Here is a 26919-nt window from a genome sequence, read left to right on the forward strand (position 1 = left end):
CTCAGTCCAAACATCTAATAACTGCTTCACTCGTCTTTTTAAAACATTATCACAACTTCTCCTAAAGTACAGAATGTGAGGACTTTTATCAGCTCTTAACCCTGAGATGAGGAAAGAGAGGTAACTGAAACTCTGAGTCAGTCACCATGGTAACTGAAACTCTGACTCACCTGCCGTCAGCTGCTGCGCGTGCACGGACTCTCGGATGTAGCTCCGGTTTCTGAACAGATCAAAAGTTTAACAAGAAGAATATTACACAAACTTTTCAAAGAAAGAATAAAACACAAGTTTTTCTACAGCTCACAGATTATTTTAATTTGAAGCCACAGAAGCCTTATTGTTGCTTTGTGGCTTTTTATGAAGTGTTTATTTTTTTATGAAGTGTTTATTATCTTTTAACTGATATTAATGTTTACCTGTATATTCTGCTGTTGTTCAATAAAGTAAAAACAGAGAGCTGAGATGTACGGAGTCCTGCTGGTGTCAAAAACAAACAGAAAACCAAAAGCTTCAAGTTCAAACTGGTTTTTATTTTAATAATCAGATCAATGTTACAGAAGCTCGTTGTGTTTGCTTCTGCTTGAATTTTAACCAGCAATGAAAATAATGTTACTCAAACTTCTCAAAGTTATTTATTTACATCTTCACACACAGGAAGAGACTCTCACTCAGACAGAGGACACAGAGACACTGAGGAACCAGACTTAAACCCAAACCCAGCATATAGAGGTCCAGTGAATGTGGTGTTGAAGGTGTGGAGGTGGATCAGTGTGTCAGAGGAGACTCTGTAGAAGGACAGAGTGCCAGCAGGACAGTCCACATACACTGCTACTCTGTTAGAGACAGAGGAGGAGGAGGAGGTGGGTAAATAGGGGAAGGAGGAGATGGAGGTGGACGGGGAGGAGATGGATGTTTCTCTCTTATTGTGCCAGACAGAGTAACGACCATCATCAGAGCATGTCAGTCTCCAGGACTGATCGTTCCATCCAAACAAACAGTCTTTACTCTTTCCTCTCCTGCTGATTCCTCTGTAACTCACTGATATATCAACTCTTCCTCTCCTCTCGACCTCCCAGTAACAGCGACCAGTCAGACCATTACTACACAGCAGCTGAGACCACCAGTCAAATCTGTCTGGATGATCAGGATATGACTGATCCTCCTTCACACGTGTCACCTTCCTGTTGTTATCAGACAGTTTGAGTTCTCTGTGTGCTGTGTTTGTGTCCAGTGTGAGTTCACAGAAATCTGATGAAGAGAAGAAGAAACAACACAGCAGCAGTTTATCATCTGACACACCTGATGGATTTATTCTCTGTTTAACTTCTGATCTGTTGTTCATTTCTATAAAGTTTCATGATGACACATTTTGTCAATAATGCTTTAATGAATAAATACCACAAAGACCAACTTTGTATTTAAAGAGAAACTGACTGTGTGCTGTTTGGTTGTCATGAATCAAATTCAATCCACACTTACACTTCTTCACACCAGGTTTTAACCTGTGCTCTCCACCATGGTCCACCCTAGAGGAAGAAACACAGTCAGAATGATTTTCTATCCAACATGAGTCCTAACTGCTGTTCAACATGAAGCAGTGTTCCTCAGTTTGTCAGAGTGACACAGAAACAGGCTGAAACTCATCTGTCTCAACTGTCTGCTGGATTCTTTCACTGAAGTCTGAGAGGAAAAGACCAGAAGAAGAAGATGTGATAATCAAATATGTCCTCCCACATGACAAATCACTAGATTAAATATTGATCTCTGCATGTTGATTAACAGATTTTTAACGAGATGATGAATCAGAAAACTAAATATAACAGAGAGACACACTGGAGTTTATTCTGTCATCTGTCTCCACTTCAAACTTGAAGCAACATTAGCAGCCGATTATTGTTATTGAGATGCTCTTTTATGGCCAAGCCAGGTAAATAAAGATATGTCTGTGTGTATTAACCATTCAAACCTTCCTACCATTCAATAACAGATAAATATAACATTCATTTCATCTAGTAGGAATAATGCCTTCACTCATTCAAGACTAACTTTAAAAAAGCATGATCCTTTAAACTTTATTATATTATATAGACTATAATCTATAATCTAATGATATTTAGTCCACTAAAACTAAAACAATGTACATGACTCAATTATGACTAAAACTACATTTACTGTTAAATGTGACCTGAAAGTGTCCACCTGTCTGTCCTTATGTAACCTTCTGTTTCCAGTTACATGCTGTGACCAGCAGAGTCCAGTAAAGCAGTATCTAGGATGTCTCTGATATTAAACTGAGCTACTATTCAAAATATCAGTTAACAGGATCCTGAGTTCTTAGCAGTGTTGAGCTGGTTAAATGTACAGTTTACTTATAGATGTTGCTACAGGCTTAAATAAGAAGATAAAACTATGTTTCGAATGATCACAGAGTGTATGCAGTTATAATATATTTAATAACCAGTAAATAACAGCACTCTGTCTCCTCTAACTATGAGCTAGAAACAATGGTAAGTATCTTCAGTGTCAGTATGTAAACCTTACGAAGGCTTTTCTCTGGATGTGTTGGGACAAAATGTTTTATTCAGTCACAACTGAGAATCAGTTGTGACTGAATGAATATTGAAGGAATATAAATAGAGGCACTACTTTCATTAAATAACTGCTCCATACATACATACATAACATATAGATAAAACAATAACAGAGAAAAACAAGTTGTTTTCTGGTTTTGGTTTAATTTCTATTCCTATTGTTGATTTTAGATGAAAACATGAAAACATGTGAAATTCTGTTTCTGTTTCAAAGACGTAGAATGTTTTGTGAATCGCTGCAGAGTCGACTAAGTTGAGTTTGTGAATGCTGCGTCACTTGGTCGTGTTAAATATTGCTGCCATAAGGAATTGTGGGACAGTTCACTCAGTTAGGAAGCTTCACACTCACATCACACAGTCTAACTCCCCCAAAGTGATTTCTGATTGGTTTAGATTACATCACTCATAACATACTGAACATATCCAAAAAACAGGACAGAAACCCACAAGAAAACAAAGGATCATGGTAAATGTAGTCTTTGAATTAATTTATCTGTAGTTTACAGGAAACACACTTTCATTTTTTTACATTTATCTAAATTTTAAAGGTTTCTACACATACCTGAGAGTGTCCAGTCTCCAGTATGGATCCTCCAGTCCAACAGACAGTAACTTCTCTCCTGAGTCTCCTGGATGATTGTAGCTCAGGTCCAGCTCTCTCAGATGGGAGGGGTTGCAGCTCAGGGCTGAGGCCAGAGAAGCACAACCTTCCTCTGTGATCAGACATCCTGACAGACTGGAAATATAAAAAGGTTGATAACACAATGTTTTTAATCACATATGTACCAGAATCCTACAGATGATGTACAGAATAATTAACATTAATATGTATTGTCATTGTTCAGTACAACAGGATTATAGCTGCTCTATTGTGACCTGAGAGTTTCCAGTTCACAGGTTGTACTCTCCAGTCCAGCAGAAAGCTGCTTCACTCCTGAATCCTGCAGGTTGTTGTTACTCAGGTCCAGCTCTCTCAGATGGGAGGACTGGGAGCTGAGAACTGAGGACAGAGCTGCACAGCTTCTCTCTGAGAGGTTACAGCCACTCAGCCTGAAGAAAGGATTAGTAATGAACACAAAATGTTTTATTCAACATATTTGATATTGTTCAAATATCCAGTGTTTTATCCACTTGCAGAGCTTTACTTGAAGCTTTGACCACTGGCAGCAGCCACAAAAGAGCCTCCTCTGAAGCAGAGTATTTCTTCAGGTCAAACACGTCCAGATCTTTTTCTGATGACAGTAAGATGAAGACCAGAGCTGACCACTGAGCAGGAGACAGTTTATCTGTGGAGAGACTTCCTGATCTCAGGGACTGTTGGATCTCCTCCACTAGAGAACGATCATTCAGTTCATTCAGACAGTGGAACAGATTGATGCTTCTCTCTGCAGACACATTCTCACTGATTTTCTTCTTGATGTACTCGACTGTTTCCTGATTGGTCTTTAAGCTATTTCCTGTCTGTGTCAGCAGACCTCGTAGGAGAGTCTGATTGGTCTTCAGTGAAAGACCCAGGAGGAAGCGGAGGAACAAGTCCAGTTGTCCATTTGGACTCTTTAAGGCCTCGTCCACAGCACTCTGGTAGAAACGTGTTGATTTGCCTCTCAAAGCTTCAGACCAGGATGTTGTTTGTTCTTCTGCCAGCAGATTGACTCCAGACTTGATGAATGTCAGATGGACATGAAGAGCAGCCAGAAACTCCTGAACACTCAGATGGACGAAGCAGAACACCTTGTCCTGGTACAGCCCTCTCTCCTCTTTAAAGACCTGTGTGAACACTCCTGAGCACACTGAGGCTGCTCTGATATCGATGCCACACTCTGTCAGGTCTGATTCATAGAAGATCAGGTTGCCTTTCTGCAGCTGCTCAAAAGCCAGTTTTCCCAGAGACTCAATCATCTTCCTGCTCTCTGGACTCCAGTGTGGATCACTCTCAGCTCCTCCATCATACTTGATGTTCTTCAGTTTGGACTGAACCACCAGGAAGTGGATGTACATTTCAGTCAGGGTCTTGGGCAGCTCTCCTCCCTCTCTGCTTTTCAACACATTCTCCAGAACTGTAGCAGTGATCCAGCAGAAGACTGGGATGTGGCACATGATGTGGAGGCTTCGTGATGTCTTGATGTGGGAGATGATGGTTCTGGCCTGCTTCTTATCTCTGAATCTCTTCTTGAAGTACTCCTCCTTCTGTGGGTCAGTGAACCCTCTGACCTCTGTCACCATGCCGACACACTCAGGAGGGATCTGATTGGCTGCTGCAGGTCGTGTGGTTATCCAGAGGCGAGCAGAAGGAAGCAGTTTCCCCCTGATGAGGTTTGTCAGCAGCACATCCACTGAGGTGGACTCTGTAACATCAGTCAGGATCTCAGTGTTGTGGAAGTCCAGAGGAAGTCGACACTCATCCAGACCGTCAAAGATGAACACAACATGGAACTCTTCAAACCTGCAGATTCCTGCATCTTTGGTTTCAGTAAAGAAGTGATGAACAAGTTCCACCAAGCTGTACCTTTTCTCTTTCAGCACATTCAGCTCTCTGAAAGTGAATGGAAATGTGAAGTGTATGTCCCGGTTGGCTTTGTCTTCAGCCCAGTCCAAAGTGAACTTCTGTGTTAAGACTGTTTTCCCAATGCCAGCCACTCCCTTTGTCATCACTGTTCTGATTGGTTCATCTCTTCCAGGTGAGGCTTTAAAGATGTCTTCATGTCTGATTGTTGTTTCTGGTCTGACTGATTTCCTGGATACTGTTTCAATCTGTCTGACCTCATGTTCATCATTGACTGGAGTCCCTCCCTCTGTGATGTAGAGTGGTGTGTAGATCTGATTCAGAAGGGTTGAGTTTCCTGCTTTAGCGATCCCCTCAAACACACACTGGAACTTCTTCTGCAGATTAGACTTCAGTTTATGTCGACACTTTGCAGCACAAGCTCCTGAATGAACAAACAACAAATGAAATCAATCAGATGATTCTACAGTAAATTGGTAGAATGTAAACATTAAACTGCAGATGTTTTTATTTTCCTCCACTATGAAATCTATTCAGCTCATCAGTTGTGGACTAAGAGTTTCTGACTGTTTTCAGCTCAGAAGAATTCATAGATCTGATGCAGATGTGTGCAGCATATTAACAGCAGAGTTTGAAATATAAACCTCTCCCATGTTGCCTCCATTTCCTCTCCATCATGTTAAATCTGTTAAAATCCTCTTACTGCTCTGCAGACGCTCAGCCAGCTCCTCCTGCTTCATTCTCCTCAGGAAGTGCACTGTGATCTCCAGAAATGCCTCTCTGCTGATCCTCCTCTGCTCTTCCTCCTCACCGTCCAACACCTCCTCATCCTCACTCTGACTCTTTAAGCATTCTGGGTAATCTGGACTCAGAGTCTTCTGCATCTTCTTCAGCTCGTTCTTCACAAACCTGCTGATGTTCTCCTCCAGCAGCTGGAACAGAATCAAATGTAAATGTAACTGGTAGAAGTCAACATCAGATGATCAGTGACAGACTGAAAAGCTGCTGGTCTACAGAGTGCAGCATGGAGACTGTTAGGACCAGAATGGTAGTTTAGTATTTAGTCTGTGGCTGTTGTAGTTAGCAGTAGTAGCTGTGCTTTACATTTACACACCATAAATATGGAGTCCAACTGTGTTTGATGCTGCTGGACAGACTGACCACTGAGAACCTCTGAGCTCTGCTGATGAACTCTGTGAAGAAAAGATGAAGTCTCAGAATAAATAATGACACTCAGTGTTAAAGGTGTTGTGTTCTATCACAGTGGATCCAGGTAAAACACTCGGCTGTTCTGTCTGACCTCTGATCATTTGTCTCTGTAAATACTTTGTACCTCTGTTTAATAACTGTTATACACATAACGTTTGTGGTTTCTAGAAAAGTGTTTGTAGGAGGAGTGTGTGTGATTGTGTTTATGAGGACATTGTGTGTAAAAACTGTTTCAGTCAATCAAACTTCTTCTTATGAGAGTTGGATAAAAACAGACAAACATTTTACAGTCTGACTTCTGATCAGCAGACTGATGTCCATGTTTGAAGTCAAGAAGTCGATCATTAGACCGGTCACTCTTCATGGACACACAGCTGGGTTCAGGAGAATCTGGTCTCTGCTGATGGATCCTGATGGAAACAGAGAAGAGATAAAACAAGTGTAACTACAGTGTTGATCCTGAAGATTGTGTGTTTTGTTGGACGACAGCTACGACACATCAGGTGTTTCTACATAAACCTGCAGTAAGAAACTGATCCACACAGCTACAACAAACTGACATTGTTAGCTTGGCTAACTTGCTTAGAGAGCACAGATGCATCTCTGATCTTCCAGGACACAGTCTGCTCAAACATGACCTCCTGCTATGAGTTTGGTCTCATTTCTATCAGAACTAACAACACTGGGCTCATTAAATTAACTCTGAAATGTGGGACCACAGTGACATCAGTAAGAAGAAACCTGCAGTCAGACAATCAGGCAGAACAATCATATCAACCTTAAAACATGATGAGATCTGATGATGTGGTGCTGTACTTCATGTTTTTAACACTACAGAGATTTATGTTCTTGTTTGAACTTCTGAGGTTCAGGTGGGCTGAGTTCATCAGAGTCTGGTCTGTGCTTCTCTGTCCTTCAACACAACACACAAAACTTTGAGTGTGAATAATGATGGTGGAGTGATGTGAGTGGAGAACAGTGATGGACAGTTAGAGATCCTCATCTCACCTCTGAGCTTTGGTCTGGCTGTCATGTTCCCCACACTGAGAGCTTTTAGAGGGAGGGACTCCCTCCTCTCTGTCCTCACACTGATCCATAGCAGAGAAACACCTTCACACAAACACAACAACATGCTCATTCATTACAACAAGCTGCACATCACACACACACACACACACAGTAGTTCTTATTACTGTCAATAACATGTTACAAATATTCAGAGGCAATATAAACATTGGTGAAGCACTAAAAAGAGATTCATCTGAGAATTGTTTTACAGCCGAATGTCAATATTATGTTTCCCAAAGTTTGAATTTGTACATCCAAAATGTATTTCCTACTTAAATCTGCTTGATTTTTTTTTGTTTTTTTGTCATAATCTTAACATTTATTATACAGCCTTAATTTTTTCTAGTTTTTTAGTTTTGGTCCCCAAAACATAATGATGTGTCCTCCAAAGCTGTTATTTATTCAAATCCTCAAAACTGTTTTAATATTCAACTTTATTGGTTTGTTATATCTTGAAACCAATAAAAAGTATGTTGGGATGTCAGTTAGCACCAAAAGAAAACGATGACCTGTGAGTTAAATGTTCACATTTATCTTTAAATATTTAAACTGTGGCAGAAGTTTAACAGTTAAACTCAAACATAGTTCACATGTTCTGTTAGTTTGGGCCCCTGAAGGCTGAGGGGCCCTAAGCAGCCTCTAAGGTCCCTTACAGCTAGCTCTGGTCCATCTAGAGACATGAACTGTGTTAAATGTGCGTCAGTTAAACAGAGTCAGTCTCAGTGTTGTAAGATGGAAGTTTGAACACAGTTAAAAAATGAACTTTAGTCAAGTTGATCAAAGCTGTTCAACCAGTTCTGACACTTCCTGCATTTTTCACTGATGATGAGATTAAAATCAAACTGCTGTTGGTTTTACCTGCTAATCGCTAACAGTCATACATGTAAATCGTCATAATATAAATGTAGTTTAACCTCTTTACAATATCTGGAGAATATTTATACCAGCAAACATCAAACAGGTATTTTAAACAGCCAATCAGCATGAAGAAACATTTGAGCTGCAGTCAAACAGTGATACAACACAATGTGATCAAAGTGATGGTGTTCATCAGACATTTACAGATTTCTCTGGTAGGATTCTCACCTGCTGAACTCACTTCAGGTCAACTTACAGACACTTTCCACCTTCACGTGTAGAGGAAACACTGGGAGAGAAGAAGCTGCTCATTCTCCCTCGTCAGTCCTGCTGTCTGTGAGCATTTGATCTGAGGACTGGGTCACATCCTCATAACTTCACAGTCCTAGTCTAAACAACATCAGAGTGACGTGAAAACCAGTCTAACCAGTCAGTGTCACAGAAATCACACATCACATGTAGTTCTGCTATCTGTCCACTAGATGGTGGTAACGAACCATGTGATCATCGATAAAGTAACCAGGTTCCTCCTGTTTATACTGACTAGTAGTATAAACTGAGTCTGAACAGGAGGAATAAGGCTCAGCAATAATAAGAGTTGGTAAGATGATGAATTCATAAATCTGTTAAACTAGATTTAAAAGCAGCATCAGGTTTGTTAAAATGTATATTTAGTATTTTTGTTGATTTTATAGATAAATTCAGACTGAACTCCGCAGCAAGACAGCATGGACGTTACGCCCAGTTCAATATAATCAATATATTAAAAAAAGATCAATAAGCTTCAAATGGCTTCACTGCATTGGCTTCCCGTAAAATTCAGAATAGAATTCAAAATCCTTCTCCTCACCTTCAAAGCTCTCAATGGTCAGGCTCCATCATATCTTAAAGAACTGATAGTACCTTATTTATCTACTAGAACACTGCGGCGGGCAAACACCCTCTCTACTTTTAAGAGTAGGCTTAAAACTTTCCTTTATGATAAAGCTTATACTTAGGGCTCTTAGAGCTCTTAGCTTATGCTGCTATAGACTTAGACTGCCGGGGGACTCCCGTGATGCACTGAGCTCCTCTCTCGTCCTCCCTCTCTCTCTCTACCCATCCATCTATATCCATTAACATTCATGTACTATTAATGCATTCAATAACCTAAACTTCTTCCCCGGAGTTGTCTGTGCTTTCTCGTCTCATAGGTAATCTGGGCCTGGAGACGTCCGGATGACGGATACCAGTCCCGGACCTTCTAGCTTCATTGTTGATTTTCATTGTGCTTCTCTCCTCTATCCTTCCTTTCTCTCCTCTCAACCCCAACCGGTCAAGGCAGATGTTCTCCCACTCTGAGTCTGGTTCTGAGGGTTCTTCCTGTTAAAAGGGAGTTTTTTCTTGCCACTGTTGCTCATGTGGGAATGTTGGGTCTCTTTAAATGAAACCTGAACAGTTCGGTTTAGAACCTGCTCTGTGAAGTGCCATGAGATAGCGCTGTTGTGATTTGGCGTTATACAAATAAAGATTGATTGATTGATTGATAATAATGAGGCACCAACCTGGAAAACAGGGAAAAGGTAGCCAATTGGTTTAGTCTTCTTAAATATACCGAGCTGTCTGGAATTTGGATCTAGCATAACAATTTGATGTGCTATGTGCATCACACCTGTGAGCAGTGAGTCCATCTCTTTCCTACACTCACTGAAATTCAACCTGCTGATGAATTCAGGGTAGCCAGGTTCTAGGCTCTGTGCTAGGGAAAAATAGACAATTCTATACAAGGGTTCTCCATTGTTGACTCTGGAACGAAGGGTTAGATTGGCTTGGTGACGGTGCAGGTCACCTTGTAGTGTAGCTCGGGCAGTACACTAACCTAACAAAATGTGGTCACAAATGAAAAACTACATTTTGTTGGTTGAAACAATGTTTGTCCACATTATGTTTAAGCGATCTGAATGACTCAATGTTTTCTAGTTTTATTCTGTTCAGGATAAAATAGTTTGTAAAACTTTACATAGAGTTTTTTGGTTACATAAGACAATGTTACTTTCATACAGGCAGGTAATTTAAAGACGCTTTCATGTCAGCATGTGCACAGGATAGAGATATTTACCAGAGACACAGGTATTGATTTTGGCGTTCATTCTGTTGTAACATGTAAAGGCTGAATCGACCAGCAAACCAATTTTCCAAAGAGTCAATGGATTGTTTCAGGCAGTTTTTATAGCAGTTGAAGCTGCCAACAGACAAGTCTGAAGCTGCTTCAGTAAAATCAGTAAGATCTTTGCCTCCACTGCATAAACGGTACAGAACACAGATCTGATATTTACTGAAATACCAACATTGGCCTAATCGCATAACTGATATATCGATGCAAACCTGTCGTGTATCACTGTGACTGAGACTCAACAAGGAGGATGATGCTTCATAAAATCTTTATTATAGATTCAGAAATACAAGCTAAGATAAAGCGTATCAGTGATCACATGAAGAAGAAAGAAAATGCAAAAAAGTAGGAAGGAAACTTAAGTTTGTATAGACTCAGTTTGGTTTCCTCTGCAGCTACATGATGGGGTAGCAGGGGTACAGGGCGATGCCACACTGGTTGTTCTTGTTGCGTGACATTTTGATGTAGCCCGCTTCTCCATAACCAGTTCCCCAGCTGGATGAAAAGCAGGAAAAGAATATGAGTAAAGGAAAAATCAAAGTTTACATCAATAAACACAGCAAAGTCATCAAGAAAAGGGTCATAATGCATAACGAGCAGAACATGAGAGAAATGTGTTTAATGCGTGTCACCATTAAACTTCATTTAAACCAGTCTACTACAAAACAATCTCCCCTATATATGAAAATCACTTATATACTGAGAAGAGATCATCACTTAACCTCTCAATCCAAACACACTGTGGGGATTCTGGGAACTTGTTATGTTTTTAATGTAATAATTGATGTGAAATGAAATTCCTTCTTCTCTTCTATGCAGAAATCATTTTGTGGCTTAGCCCAACTTTGCAGTCTGTGTTAATCATTGCTTTAAATACAAGTAGTTGAAGAATTTAGAATCAATGTCACCACGGCGTTCATGTCAGCAAAACACTCAAAATCTGAACAAAAATAACTCTTGTCCTGACCTCAGTGTTTCATTTTCTCTTTGTCCTCCAACAAAGCCAGAGTGCTAAAGATCATATGGGGTGAGGAACATACAGGACCCAGCTATCTTGTCCATGTGGGCCCCAGAAGGGTTACATTTGGGCTGCAAATATGGGTCCCAAGTGGGTTTGTCCACAGTTTCCATGGTGGCCACACGTGTTTGTCCATATGGGTTTCAAGTTGGTTCTGACTGGGTTTCAGGTGGGCCAAAGTGGGTGAGACCCATATGTTTGCCCATATGGGGTATAAGTGGGATCAGAATGGACCTTAAATAGGGCCCACTGAGCCAGCCCACATGGGCTTCACATGTGGGGCCCATGTTTCTGAAACAATATGGGGCCCATACAGTTCGCCCTGTTCATGCCCATGCCCATGCCCACGTACATCCCTTATGGGGCTCATACAGTCAGCCAAAGTGGGCTTCACAATACTGAAACCATGTGGGACCTGCAAAATTTGCCCAGTTCAAGAAACATGTGGGGCCCACATGGGCATGCTAGCTGGGAAGCTATATGGACTGATTTTATATCGTGTGTACTGTGTATATTTCTACCTGTTCTTCACCAGCCAGTAGTCTTTTCCGTTCTCCGTGCCGTAGCCCACAACTACGACCGCATGGGTCATGTTATGTGTACACATCGGGTTATCGTACACTCCTGAAATGACATCGTCATCACATTTATGTATTTTATTCTTTTTAGAAGAGAGTAGAATAGAAAGCTTTATCCTTATTATATATTACATTTAGCCATATCATATATAAATACTATATTAATGAGATTACAGGTGCCACTCCATTTTTGCTTTAAAAACAGATATATAATATAATATATATAGTATATAATAGCATAACATGGAGGGTATTGCATATGAATAAAATAAATAGAAAAATAAAATAAAAGCAGCGGTCAAGAGTATTGCAGTTAAACATGTAAAGACATGTTTATGCCGAGATACTGAATTTTTACTCAATTTTGTATGAATTTAGCTATATTCTGATGTTTTATCTAAACTTGTGTTGATATTATTACTGGGATCAATATACTGTAGCCAATAAATCCCTATCCAGCTGTAACCTTAACAATTACACCAGTCCTTCTCATGAGAGTTTTAACAATTTGAGCATTTCATATAGTGTAGGTAAATATTATTAAGATGTAATGTCATTTTTTTCCTCTGCAGAAAAGATTATAATATGTAATTGTACTCTTTCTGTGACTTTTAGCTCCCACTCCTCTAAAAACAAAATAATAACATGTAGATCTGTAACTCCTCAGCTTGATGTAAATAAAGATGAGAGCCTGTGCAGCTGATGATGATGTGTGAACATACCACCCTTGTAGAAACTAAATTTGTGTGAATTTGAGTCAATCGCAACTGCAATGGGTCCGGTGGTGAAGACTGCCAGTTTCATCTCATACTCGTCCCCTCGAGGCCGGCAGGTGTAACCAATCAATGTTGCAACATTGTTGTTGCAGTTGTGGTGGCATTGTCCTTCCTGAAATAAGAGGACAAACTGTTTTTATAGTAGAGAATTTAAAATGGATGCTATTAAAGAAAGTTGTTTAAACCCCTCAACAGGACCCCTGTTTAATTTCTGATTTGGAGGCTTGCTGTTCTATCAGACTCCCAAATCTCAAAACTTTATTTAGAGAGCAAGAGTAGATGTAGTCTAATTATTTATTTATTAATTTTAACTTCTGGAACATTTTTTGAACTTAAATAATTGGTCAGTGTGCCAGAAATAAAAAAGAAAACTGAGGCAAAGAGTGAGAGTTCTGCTAAAACGTAATGCTCATTTTTAGCAGGAACAAGTAGGAATCCAGTACAAACTCAATTATATAGTTAGAGAAGTAAAACACTGTAAAAGGAGGATCATTTCACTCTATGGTGCTCCTATAGTTGCCTTTTTTGATAAAAATGTGTCTAAAGAACATTTTTGTTCTTTTTAAGTGCCATTCTCCAGGTTAAGATGTTGTTATGAGTTTACAACCAAGGGAAACCCGCCTTCATTGCAACAAGGGTTTTAATTTCTGTCAGTCCGATGACAGACCTCTGCTGAAGAGGTCATAAACACCATGGAAGCATCAAGTACCAAAATGCATTTGTCAGTTACAGATCCATAGATATTTGTTGTCCAGTAACAAAGCTCAAAGTGATCTAATTAGTTTCACATAGTTTCTCACTTGTCCTAAAATCAAGCTTAATGGGTTAAACTGATTGATACATTGTTGACCAGCAACATTGAACCAATTACTTACTTTTCCTTTGTATGGGTATGAAGCCTCAGACTCGATACCGTTGTCCTTGATGTAATTGAAGGCATTTGTATACCAGCCACCGTTGCAGCCGTGGTCACCGTATTCCCATGAACAGTCCACCAGGTTTTGGGGGCTGAGGTCTACCAGCTTCCCTGTTGTCTTGGCTAACTGACCCTCCAGGGCGCCGACAGTAGCGAAGGCCCAGCAGGAACCACAAGAACCCTGGATTTAAATGACTGTTGTTACTGTAATATCATGGACACAATGCATCACACTCCCAGTATGAATCTGCTGCTGCATTTAGCTGAAGATATTGTAAATGCTTTATGCATCACTTTATACATTCCCACATTTAGAAACTCAAGATAAGTTTGTATAGAGAGGTTAAAGGGCTCCAATAACTCTTTAGGTGGATGTGGTGTTGGTGACGACTTCTTCTATGAACAAACTGAGTCAAGAAAAGTGGAACAGGATGAATTGTGTGTGTGCCTGTGTGTGCGTGTGTGTGTGTGTGTGTGTGTGTGTTTGTGTGTGTGTGTGTGTGTGTGTGTGTGTTTGTGTGTGTGTGTGTGTGTGCGGGTGTGTGTGGGGGGGGGTACCTGATTCTTGACACGGGTCACACAGCCATGCTCTCTCCAGTCAAAGGTGTCTGATACATTGGCATTTGGAAAAGTAAGTGGTGTCCTCTTGAGGTCAGTGGGAGGAGTGAGCTTGCCAGTGAACTGATGGATCTCCTCTTGTGTCTACAAGGAAGTTGTTAACAAAGGATTCATTCTCCTAATGGATTTTTTGCTGTTTTGTTGATACTATTATTTAAAAGACATTTAAATAATCTGCAAGTTCTCATTTCACTTGAGCTCTCTATAAACATCTATAAACGTAACCATAGTTTATGATAAAAAATAATTATATATTTGTTTATTTTTATGCTGAATTTTGAGGGTTTTTCTGTCTTTTAACATGTTGGAAATTTGTGTTTTCACTTTAACATGTGATCACTTGGATGTCTATAATCCACAAATGAATCATATCGCATCATAAGATGTTAAGCTTTTGAGCTGAAACTAGTCATAATGTTTTCTGCCTGTATCTGTCTGACCTTTCAGCATCATTAATAACATTAATGATTCTCACCATGTCTCCCATGAAGTTCATGCCCAGTTCATAGGAGTGAAGCCCCATGGAGGCCTCCATGTTGTGCATGGTGATGAGCATCAGATTCTTCTCCCACAATCCCCTGCGGTGTGTATTCTCCACCTCAACACACACACACACACACAAAAGCATACAGAATGAGTGCACAGGGTCAAATACTGTGTAAGTAAAAAGTAAGCAGTCAGATTGTTTTGGGGGAAAAAATTACAAACATTAAAATTGACAATTTAGCAAGTAGCATTTTTTAATCACATACCTCATCCTGGTATGTCTTCTCGTTGGTTTTCTTCCACATATCCCAGTGGTCGTCCAGCTGTTTGCTGTCAAACATGGCTGCTGCCCCAACACACAGGGAGACAAGGAGCAGGCTCCCCAACATCAGGCCTGTAAACATACGCAGAGAAACATGGACCACATGGCTTTTCACCAAAATTCAAGTCTAAATCCACGTAAGAAGTTGGATATCTAACCAAGTACATATTCATCATCTTAAATGTCTAACACTTCAACATATAACACAAAAAGCATCAGATTGTATTAAAACTGTAAATTAATTTAAGAAGAAGGTTAAACTTGCCTTGATCAGTCAGACGCATCATTGTTTCTTTGTTGAATCCACTGCCACAGTGCTATCCTGGTTCGTATTTATCAAGAAATTGTCACGTAGTCTTTCACAATTCTCCCTCTTTGGAAACAGAAAGCTTTTGGTAATCACATAATATACACAATCAGTTTGGTAATCACATAATATACACAATCAGTTTGGTAATCACAAAAACAAAATTGTGTACAGTGCTTTTAGCAAAAAAGAGTATACATTGAATATACACTGCTCAAAAAAATGAAGGGAACACTTAATCATCACAGTATAACACCAAGTCAGTTAAACTTCAGGGATATCATTCTGTCCACTTAGGAAGCACAAGTGATTATGAATCAATTTCACCTTTGGTTTAAATGAAAGTTACAACAGGTGCAATGGAGAGAAAAAAGACTGCAGACTACTGTTTTTCTCCTTGAGCTGATTATGTTAGCTTCCTCCTGCCAGTATAGAGCCTCTCCACTACCAAGACTCCTGCAGTGCCTCCTCGCGGCCACACACGGTAACTGGGTACCTCACAGTCCCAAGCTAAACTGCAGGGGATCTCGGAGCAGCAGTGGGCCCCAGAGACGCAGCATACAGGCCCACCCCTGTGTGGACAAGCCCTGGTGCTCGTCAACCACTGTCCCAGCTATGGGTAAATAGCACCATCCACTCCCTGGTCACGGCCCCCGCCCCCGCCCCCGCCCCCCACACACACATACACATACACACCCCACTCCCCCCTCCCCCCTCCGATGACGCCCTACGCAACCAGCCATATCGACCATACGTAGATCCACCCTTATGGTAAATGTATGTAATGTTGTCTGTTGTAGTGATAGCACCACTAACAACATTGAAGAGAGATACAGAGACAAGTGATAATAATATGTGATAGTAAAATTTCTTTGAGTGTGTTAGATTATAATCTTACTGGAGCAGGTAGTCTGATGTTTGAAGTTTTATTTTTTAAGGACTAAAAGTTTGTGGAATTCACGGCATGTTTTTTATGATGACTTGACAATATGAATGATTGTTATATTTTTTGCACAATGATGTTGTATGCTTAGATACCATTTGAATTCCTCTGTAATTTCATTATTCATAATATTCATGCATTATTTTTTATACACTTAATGAATTATTGATTTTGATGTAAGCAAAATGCAGAGCTGTAAAATGTACTTGAATCTGTGTTCTTTGTTTTTTCCAATATTTTATCTTTAATAAAAATGATATTGATAATGTACTGGTTTCAACTGGTGCTCCATATGATCAATGCATTATTTATACAGTGCAGTTAGATGTTGTAGTAAGAAAAGTATTCATTGTCCTGGCATGGTGTGATGCACTTAATGTGACATACATCTTCAAGGTATGACTGAACTTTGTAAATGTTGTGCATACACACAAGTGTGTTGTATTTGAGCCATTTCTGTACTATGTACTTAATACAGGGACAGTAAAAGTTAGTGTTAGTGCAATTCTTGAAACCAGAATATGATCAGGGTGGAAATCCCGTTAGGGATGAGTACATGATTTTCCGGCAGCAGCCCCGTGGCAAAATTTCTCTACTAAAAAACTACTGTCACTGCTACTAAAAATACTGTTACTACTAAAACTACTGTCACTACTACTAAAACTACTGTCACTACTAAAACTACTGTTACTACTACTAAAACTACTGTCACTACTAAAACTACTGTTGCTACTACTAAAACTACTGTTACTACTACTAAAACTACTGTTACTACTAAAACTACTGTCACTACTACTAAAACTACTGTTACTACTAAAACTACTGTTACTACTAAAACTACTGTCACTACTAAAACTACTGTTACTACTAAAACTACTGTCACTACTACTAAATCTACTGTCACTACTACTAAAACTACTGTCACTACTAAAACTACTGTCACTACTACTAAAACTACTGTCACTACTACTAAAACTACTGTCACTACTAAAACTACTGTCACTACTACTAAAACTACTGTCACTACTAAAACTACTGTCACTACTAAAACTACTGTTACTACTAAAACTACTGTCACTACTAAAACTACTGTCACTACTAAAACTACTGTTACTACTAAAACTACTGTCACTACTACTAAAACTACTGTCACTACTAAAACTACTGTCACTACTACTAAAACTACTGTCACTACTACTAAAACTACTGTTACTACTAAAACTACTGTCACTACTACTAAAACTACTGTCACTACTAAAACTACTGTTACTACTACTAAAACTACTGTCACTACTACTAAAACTACTGTTACTACTAAAACTACTGTCACTACTACTAAAACTACTGTCACTACTGAAACTACTGTTACTACTAAAACTACTGTCACTACTAAAACTACTGTTACTACTAAAACTACTGTTACTACTAAAACTACTGTTACTACTACTAAAACTACTGTCACTACTGAAACTACTGTTACTACTAAAACTACTATCACTACTAAAACTACTGTCACTACTAAAACTACTGTTACTACTAAAACTACTGTTACTACTAAAACTACTGTTACTACTAAAACTACTGTTACTACTAAAAATACTGTCACTACTAAAACTACTGTCACTACTAAAACTACTGTTACTACTACTAAAACTACTGTTACTACTACTAAAACTACTGTCACTACTAAAACTACTGTCACTACTACTGAAACTACTGTCACTACTACTAAAACTACTGTTACTACTAAAACTACTGTTACTACTAAAACTACTGTCACTACTACTAAAACTACTGTCACTACTAAAACTACTGTTACTACTAAAACTACTGTCACTACTACTAAAACTACTGTTACTACTAAAACTACTGTTACTACTAAAACTACTGTCACTACTAAAACTACTGTCACTACTAAAACTACTGTTACTACTACTAAAACTACTGTCACTACTAAAACTACTGTTACTACTAAAACTACTGTCACTACTACGAAAACTACTGTCACAACTAAAACTACTGTCACTACTAAAACTACTGTTACTACTACTGTCACTACTGTTACTACTAAAACTACTGTCACTACTAAAACTACTGTCACTACTACTAAAACTACTGTTACTACTAAAACTACTGTTACTACTAAAACTACTGTTACTACTAAAACTACTGTCACTACTAAAACTACTGTCACTACTAAAACTACTGTCACTACTACTAAAACTACTGTTACTACTACTAAAACTACTGTTACTACTACTGTCACTACTGTTACTACTAAAACTACTGTCACTACTAAAACTACTGTCACTACTACTAAAACTACTGTCACTACTACTAAAACTACTGTCACTACTAAAACTACTGTTACTACTACTAAAACTACTGTCACTACTACTAAAACTACTGTTACTACTAAAACTACTGTCACTACTACTAAAACTACTGTCACTACTAAAACTACTGTTACTACTAAAACTACTGTCACTACTAAAACTACTGTTACTACTAAAACTACTGTTACTACTAAAACTACTGTTACTACTACTAAAACTACTGTCACTACTAAAACTACCGTTACTACTAAAACTACTGTTACTACTAAAACTACTGTTACTACTAAAACTACTGTTACTACTAAAACTACTGTTACTACTAAAACTACTGTCACTACTAAAACTACTGTTACTACTAAAACTACTGTCACTACTACTAAAACTACTGTTACTACGAAAACTACTGTCACAACTAAAACTACTGTCACTACTAAAACTACTGTTACTACTACTGTCACTACTGTTACTACTAAAACTACTGTCACTACTAAAACTACTGTCACTACTACTAAAACTACTGTTACTACTAAAACTACTGTTACTACTAAAACTACTGTCACTACTAAAACTACTGTCACTACTAAAACTACTGTCACTACTACTAAAACTACTGTTACTACTAAAACTACTGTCACTACTACTGAAACTACTGTCACTACTACTAAAACTACTGTTACTACTACTAAAACTACTGTCACTACTAAAACTACTGTCACTACTACTGAAACTACTGTCACTACTACTAAAACTACTGTTACTACTAAAACTACTGTTACTACTAAAACTACTGTCACTACTACTAAAACTACTGTCACTACTACTAAAACTACTGTTACTACTAAAACTACTGTTACTACTACTAAAACTACTGTCACTACTAAAACTACTGTCACTACTAAAACTACTGTCACTACTAAAACTACTGTCACTACTAAAACTACTGTTACTACTACTAAAACTACTGTCACTACTAAAACTACTGTTACTACTACTAAAACTACTGTCACTACTACTAAAACTACTGTCACTACTAAAACTACTGTTACTACTAAAACTACTGTCACTACTACTAAAACTACTGTTACTACTAAAACTACTGTTACTACTACTAAAACTACTGTTACTACTACTAAAACTACTGTCACTACTACTAAAACTACTGTTACTACTACTAAAACTACTGTCACTACTACTAAAACTACTGTCACTACTAAAACTACTGTCACTACTAAAACTACTGTTACTACTAAAACTACTGTCACTACTACTAAAACTACTGTCACTACTACTAAAACTACTGTCACTACTAAAACTACTGTCACTACTACTAAAACTACTGTCACTACTAAAACTACTGTTACTACTACTAAAACTACTGTCACTACTACTAAAACTACTGTCACTACTAAAACTACTGTTACTACTAAAACTACTGTCACTACTAAAACTACTGTTACTACTAAAACTACTGTCACTACTAAAACTACTGTTACTACTAAAACTACTGTTACTACTAAAACTACTGTCACTACTACTAAAACTACTGTTACTACTACTAAAACTACTGTTACTACTACTAAAACTACTGTTACTACTACTAAAACTACTGTCACTACTACTAAAACTACTGTCACTACTACTAAAACTACTGTCACTACTAAAACTACTGTTACTACTACTAAAACTACTGTCACTACTAAAACTACTGTTACTACTACTAAAACTACTGTCACTACTACTAAAACTACTGTTACTACTACTAAAACTACTGTCACTACTAAAACTACTGTTACTACTACTAAAACTACTGTCACTACTAAAACTACTGTTACTACTACTAAAACTACTGTCACTACTAAAACTACTGTCACTACTACTAAAACTACTGTTACTACTAAAACTACTGTCACTACTACTAAAACTACTGTCACTACTAAAACTACTGTCACTACTAAAACTACTGTTACTACTACTAAAACTACTGTCACTACTAAAACTACTGTCACTACTACTAAAACTACTGTTACTACTAAAACTACTGTCACTACTAAAACTACTGTCACTACTACTAAAACTACTGTCACTACTACTAAAACTACTGTTACTACTAAAACTACTGTCACTACTACTAAAACTACTGTTACTACTACTAAAACTACTGTCACTACTACTAAAACTACTGTCACTACTAAAACTACTGTCACTACTAAAACTACTGTTACTACTACTAAAACTACTGTCACTACTAAAACTACTGTTACTACTACTAAAACTACTGTCACTACTACTAAAACTACTGTTACTACTACTAAAACTACTGTCACTACTAAAACTACTGTTACTACTACTAAAACTACTGTCACTACTAAAACTACTGTCACTACTACTAAAACTACTGTTACTACTAAAACTACTGTCACTACTACTAAAACTACTGTCACTACTAAAACTACTGTCACTACTAAAACTACTGTTACTACTACTAAAACTACTGTCACTACTACTAAAACTACTGTCACTACTACTAAAACTACTGTCACTACTAAAACTACTGTCACTACTACTAAAACTACTGTTACTACTACTAAAACTACTGTCACTACTAAAACTACTGTTACTACTACTAAAACTACTGTCACTACTACTAAAACTACTGTTACTACTACTAAAACTACTGTCACTACTAAAACTACTGTTACTACTACTAAAACTACTGTCACTACTAAAACTACTGTCACTACTACTAAAACTACTGTTACTACTAAAACTACTGTCACTACTACTAAAACTACTGTCACTACTAAAACTACTGTCACTACTACTAAAACTACTGTTACTACTAAAACTACTGTCACTACTACTAAAACTACTGTCACTACTAAAACTACTGTCACTACTACTAAAACTACTGTCACTACTAAAACTACTGTCACTACTAAAACTACTGTTACTACTACTAAAACTACTGTCACTACTACTAAAACTACTGTCACTACTACTAAAACTACTGTCACTACTAAAACTACTGTCACTACTACTAAAACTACTGTTACTACTACTAAAACTACTGTTACTACTAAAACTACTGTCACTACTAAAACTACTGTCACTACTACTAAAACTACTGTCACTACTAAAACTACTGTCACTACTAAAACTACTGTTACTACTAAAACTACTGTCACTACTACTAAAACTACTGTCACTACTAAAACTACTGTCACTACTAAAACTACTGTCACTACTACTAAAACTACTGTCACTACTAAAACTACTGTCACTACTAAAACTACTGTTACTACTAAAACTACTGTCACTACTAAAACTACTGTCACTACTAAAACTACTGTCACTACTACTAAAACTACTGTCACTACTAAAACTACTGTCACTACTAAAACTACTGTCACTACTAAAACTACTGTTACTACTAAAACTACTGTCACTACTACTAAAACTACTGTCACTGCTACTAAAACTACTGTTACTACTAAAACTACTGTTACTACTACTAAAACTACTGTTACTACTACTAAAACTACTGTTACTACTAAAACTACTGTTACTACTACTAAAACTACTGTCACTACTAAAACTACTGTTACTACTACTAAAACTACTGTTACTACTAAAACTACTGTTACTACTACTAAAACTACTGTCACTACTAAAACTACTGTCACTACTACTAAAACTACTGTTACTACTAAAACTACTGTCACTACTACTAAAACTACTGTTACTACTAAAACTACTGTCACTACTACTAAAACTACTGTTACTACTACTAAAACTACTGTCACTACTACTAAAACTACTGTCACTACTACTAAAACTACTGTCACTACTACTGAAACTACTGTTACTACTAAAACTACTGTTACTACTAAAACTACTGTTACTACTAAAACTACTGTTACTACTAAAACTACTGTCACTACTACTAAAACTACTGTCACTACTAAAACTACTGTCACTACTAAAACTACTGTTACTACTACTAAAACTACTGTCACTACTAAAACTACTGTTACTACTACTAAAACTACTGTTACTACTAAAACTACTGTTACTACTACTAAAACTACTGTTACTACTACTAAAACTACTGTCACTACTACTAAAACTACTGTCACTACTACTAAAACTACTGTTACTACTAAAACTACTGTCACTACTAAAACTACTGTTATTACTACTAAAACTACTGTCACTACTACTAAAACTACTGTTACTACTACTAAAACTACTGTCACTAATACTAAAACTACTGTCACTACTACTAAAACTACTGTTATTACTACTAAAACTACTGTCACTACTAAAACTACTGTTACTACTACTAAAACTACTGTTACTACTAAAACTACTGTCACTACTACTAAAACTACTGTTACTACTAAAACTACTGTCACTACTAAAACTACTGTTACTACTACTAAAACTACTGTTACTACTAAAACTACTGTTACTACTACTAAAACTACTGTTACTACTAAAACTACTGTCACTACTACTAAAACTACTGTTACTACTAAAACTACTGTCACTACTAAAACTACTGTTACTACTACTAAAACTACTGTCACTACTAAAACTACTGTCACTACTACTAAAACTACTGTTACTACTAAAACTACTGTTACTACTAAAACTACTGTTACTACTACTAAAACTACTGTTACTACTAAAACTACTGTTACTACTAAAACTACTGTTACTACTACTAAAACTACTGTCACTACTAAAACTACTGTCACTACTACTAAAACTGACTCCCTTTGTTCATGTGAATGAATATAATGTGGATCATAGAAATATCACGTATTGTCTTTGTTGATGTTTGAATGCAGCTCACATAGAGTAAACCAACAATCATTCATGCACACTTTTACACCTATGTGCAATTTAGAGTCTCCAATTAATCTAACCTGCATGTTTTTGGTCAGTGGGGAGAAGACCAAAAAGCCAGACCAAAGCACCAACAACCTGGACCTCCTTTGGTCCCTGTGGAGCCAGGTTAGACTCTTTTCTGTCCTGCAGTCTGGAAACAGCTCACACAAACATTTCATACTTTCAGTCTCCACAAACAGCAGCTACCACAAGAGTTCAGCCTGTCATGTACACATTCATGTAAAGTCACATATTACTGCCTGCAGACACATTTCCTGTAACATGCTAAAGAAGGACTCCATATATGGTGTCATGTCTTCTTGTACAGCTTCCTGTTCTCACATTCAATTCCTCCTTCTAACAAACACTTCTTAAAATCATCATGTTTATTCTGAACTTAGTGAGACATCTGACTTAAACCAGAACAATGTGCTTACACCATAGAAAACATACATAAGATCAAGAGTGCACAAACAGTTTGACTCAGAAAGCAGGAACCATCGAAGAGCCCAATATGATCCATGTACTTTATTTTATTTTGAATGCAGACTTATTTTACTCTAAATAATGAAGGATGATGTATTTACTATCAGCCTGTCACATACACATTCATGTAAAGTCATGTATCACTGTCTGCAGACATGTTTCACCTCCACATACAGAGTCATGTCTTTCACCCCTTTCTATTTTTGCATTCAGTTTTCGCTCTTACCGTTAAATATAAAATTGTGGTCATCATGTTTATTCTGAACTTTTCTGTTTCTTCTTTCCTAACAGATGAGACTAATTTCATCTCCACCAGACAAACTGCATGAACTTAGTGAGACATCGGACTCAAACCAGAACAATGTGCTTACAGCCTGTAAAACATACATAAGGTCAAGAGGTCATCATGTTCTTTGAAGGCAGAATTGATCATTTCAACACATTTCTACACTGGATTCATCATCATCATCTTCTTTTCTTCCCCTCCACTTAAAAAAAGTTTTTCTTCTTGTTTCTTCAGTTAAACGTTTTACGTTTGTTTTCACTGTCATCTCAAAGTAGAAAGTTTCTCTGAAAACTAAAAACAGCTCACGCAAACATTTTATACTTTAAGTTTCCAGCCAACACAGCAGCTACCACAAGATGTGTCTCTGTTCAGCTTCCTGTTCTCACATTCAGGTCCTCCTTCTAACAAACACTTATTAAAATCATCAGATGTAATTCTGAACTTTTCTGTTTGTGTCATCTGCTCTGAGACTGTGGAGATTATGAGGCATCACTGCAGATAAAGAACAAATCTGTGGAACAGAAAGCAGGAACCATCTAAGAGCCCAATATGATCCATCCACTTTATTTTATTTTGAATGCAGACTTATTTTACTCTAAATAATAAAGGATGATATTTTTACTATCAGAGTAGTCAGCTTGTTATTTCTATCATGTGTTTAACAGAGTGTTGATCAGCAGCTGGAGGACAAAGGGACAAAAAAACATGAACACCTCACAGTTTTTGGAGGCTGTGACTCCTGAACTGAGACACACTGGCTGACTGTACTCTGATCAACTCTGAGCATCTCTGAACCACCTGACCTGCTGATGAAGACACAAACAGCCTGCTGCTCTAGTCTAGATGAGTTACACTGCTGAGAACAGAACTGTGGATCAGGACAGGAAGTCATTATCAAACAATGGAGATTTCATATTTGAATTATATTCATAAAAACATTACGGAGCTCAAAATGGAAGCAGGTTGCAGACTTCTGGAGCCAGTTAAGACTCTTTTCTGTCCTGCAGTCTGGAAACAGCTCACACAAACATTTCATATTTTCACTCTCCACAAACAGCAGCTACCACAAGAGTTCAGCCTGTCACATACACATTCATGTAAAGTCATGTATCACTGTCTGCAGACATGTTTCACCTCCACAAACAGAGTCATGTCTTTCACCCCTTTCTATTTTTGCATTCAGTTTTCGCTCTTACCGTTAAATATAAAATTGTGGTCATCATGTTTATTCTGAACTTTTCTGTTTCTTCTTTCCTAACAGATGAGACTCATTTCATCTCCACCAGACAAACTGCATGAACTTAGTGAGACATCGGACTCAAACCAGAACAATGTGCTTACAGTCTATAACACATACATAAGGTCAAGAGGTCATCATGTTCTTTGAAGGCAGAATTGATCATTTCAACACATTTCTACACTGGATTCATCATCATCGTCTTTTTTTCTTCCCCTCCACTTAAAAAAAGGTTTTCTTCTTGTTCCTTCAGCTACCACAAGAGTTCAATCTGTCACGTACACATGCAGTTTATTCTGAACTTTTCTGTTTCTTCTATGTTTCATATTATAAAACATACATAAGGTCAAGTGCACAACCAGTTTGTTTCATCTGCTCTGAGGCTTTGGAGGCTGTGACTTGTTGTGAATTAAGGATATTAGTATCTATAATCTATATTAAACTTGTGATCAGGGGCACCACCGGAACATTTCTGGAAATTAATTAGATACAATTAATTACCGTAATTCAAATTTAATAGACTTGGACTGAATCAGTCAAATATCTTGAAGTTCATGAATTCTAGGCGTCAGGGAACCAAGAATCTAAATGTCTTAATTGTGTTTAGATTATTGTATTATCCTATTAGGAATAAAAATGGAAATGTGTAATTTGGACCTTAGTCAGCAATAACCTCTTATATTTATCACCAGCCTGATCACGATGAAAGACGGTTTTAGCCTACTTTTTCAGATGGAGACCAGTCAGCTGGAAGCGGGTCAGGATGGAGCGAAGTCAGACAAGATGCGATTCTCTGCGAACTCCGCTGGACCTAGTCGGTTCTGATGGTGCAGGTTCCTGGGACGGCTGGTCTTTCAACCACCGAGGCACAGGGGTCGTCTCTTCAAGGCTGTGGTGCTCAGGATGCAGGCTGGGATTTAGATGAGTGGATGCTGGTTTAATTAGCTATTGTTTTAATAACTGTGGATCGACTGGCCAGGCGAAATAACAAGAGAATAAGAGGATGAGAAAATAAGAGTAACAAGAGAGAAAGCAAGCTTGAAACAGATGCTTTTGTTCGTGAGGGTGGGGACTAATTTTGGGGGTTTGTCTTTTGTTTTCTCTCCTCCCCACTGAAGAAAAAAGGGGGGAGAGATTTAATTAGTCCCTGTCATATTTTTAATTATAAATTAAAACCTAATTCTTTAATTCCTCATCACTGCTGTCACATTTGTACACGTTAAAGAGAATGCATCCTTCATTTTGGTCTGTTGCTGATGAAGTCCAGAATCCAAGAGCACAGTGAACGGCCCTGGCCAAGGTTGCTCAACTTCTGTGCCAGTTTGTGACCTGATAT

The 26919-nt window shown here is 37.8% G+C and overlaps 2 protein-coding genes across 2 annotated transcripts in view; both read right to left on the bottom strand.

Annotated features, from left to right (window-relative positions):
- Positions 1–516: 516 nt before the first annotated feature.
- LOC128366601 (NACHT, LRR and PYD domains-containing protein 12-like) overlaps positions 517–26919 on the bottom strand; it is a gene marked incomplete at its 5' end in the record, with an annotated part of 148874 nt that continues 122471 nt past the window's right edge. The window contains 4 exons of the mRNA XM_053327339.1: positions 517–1248; positions 1480–1526; positions 3154–3327; positions 3468–3641. Of these exons, the coding sequence (XP_053183314.1) occupies positions 665–1248; positions 1480–1526; positions 3154–3327; positions 3468–3641 (979 nt within the window). The remainder of the gene's footprint in view (positions 1249–1479; positions 1527–3153; positions 3328–3467; positions 3642–26919) is intronic.
- Positions 10777–15183, bottom strand: LOC128366621 (cathepsin S-like). Its single transcript, XM_053327358.1, has 7 exons — positions 15040–15183; positions 14763–14885; positions 14228–14371; positions 13629–13850; positions 12700–12865; positions 11921–12023; positions 10777–10876 (listed from the first exon to the last, which is right to left on the bottom strand). The coding sequence occupies exons 1-7, from the start codon at positions 15175–15177 to the stop codon at positions 10777–10779; spliced, it is 996 nt and encodes a 331-aa protein (XP_053183333.1). The 5' UTR covers positions 15178–15183.

This window comes from Scomber japonicus, chromosome 10 (assembly GCF_027409825.1).
Source record: "Scomber japonicus isolate fScoJap1 chromosome 10, fScoJap1.pri, whole genome shotgun sequence".
In the NCBI taxonomy this organism is placed as follows: domain Eukaryota; kingdom Metazoa; phylum Chordata; class Actinopteri; order Scombriformes; family Scombridae; genus Scomber; species Scomber japonicus.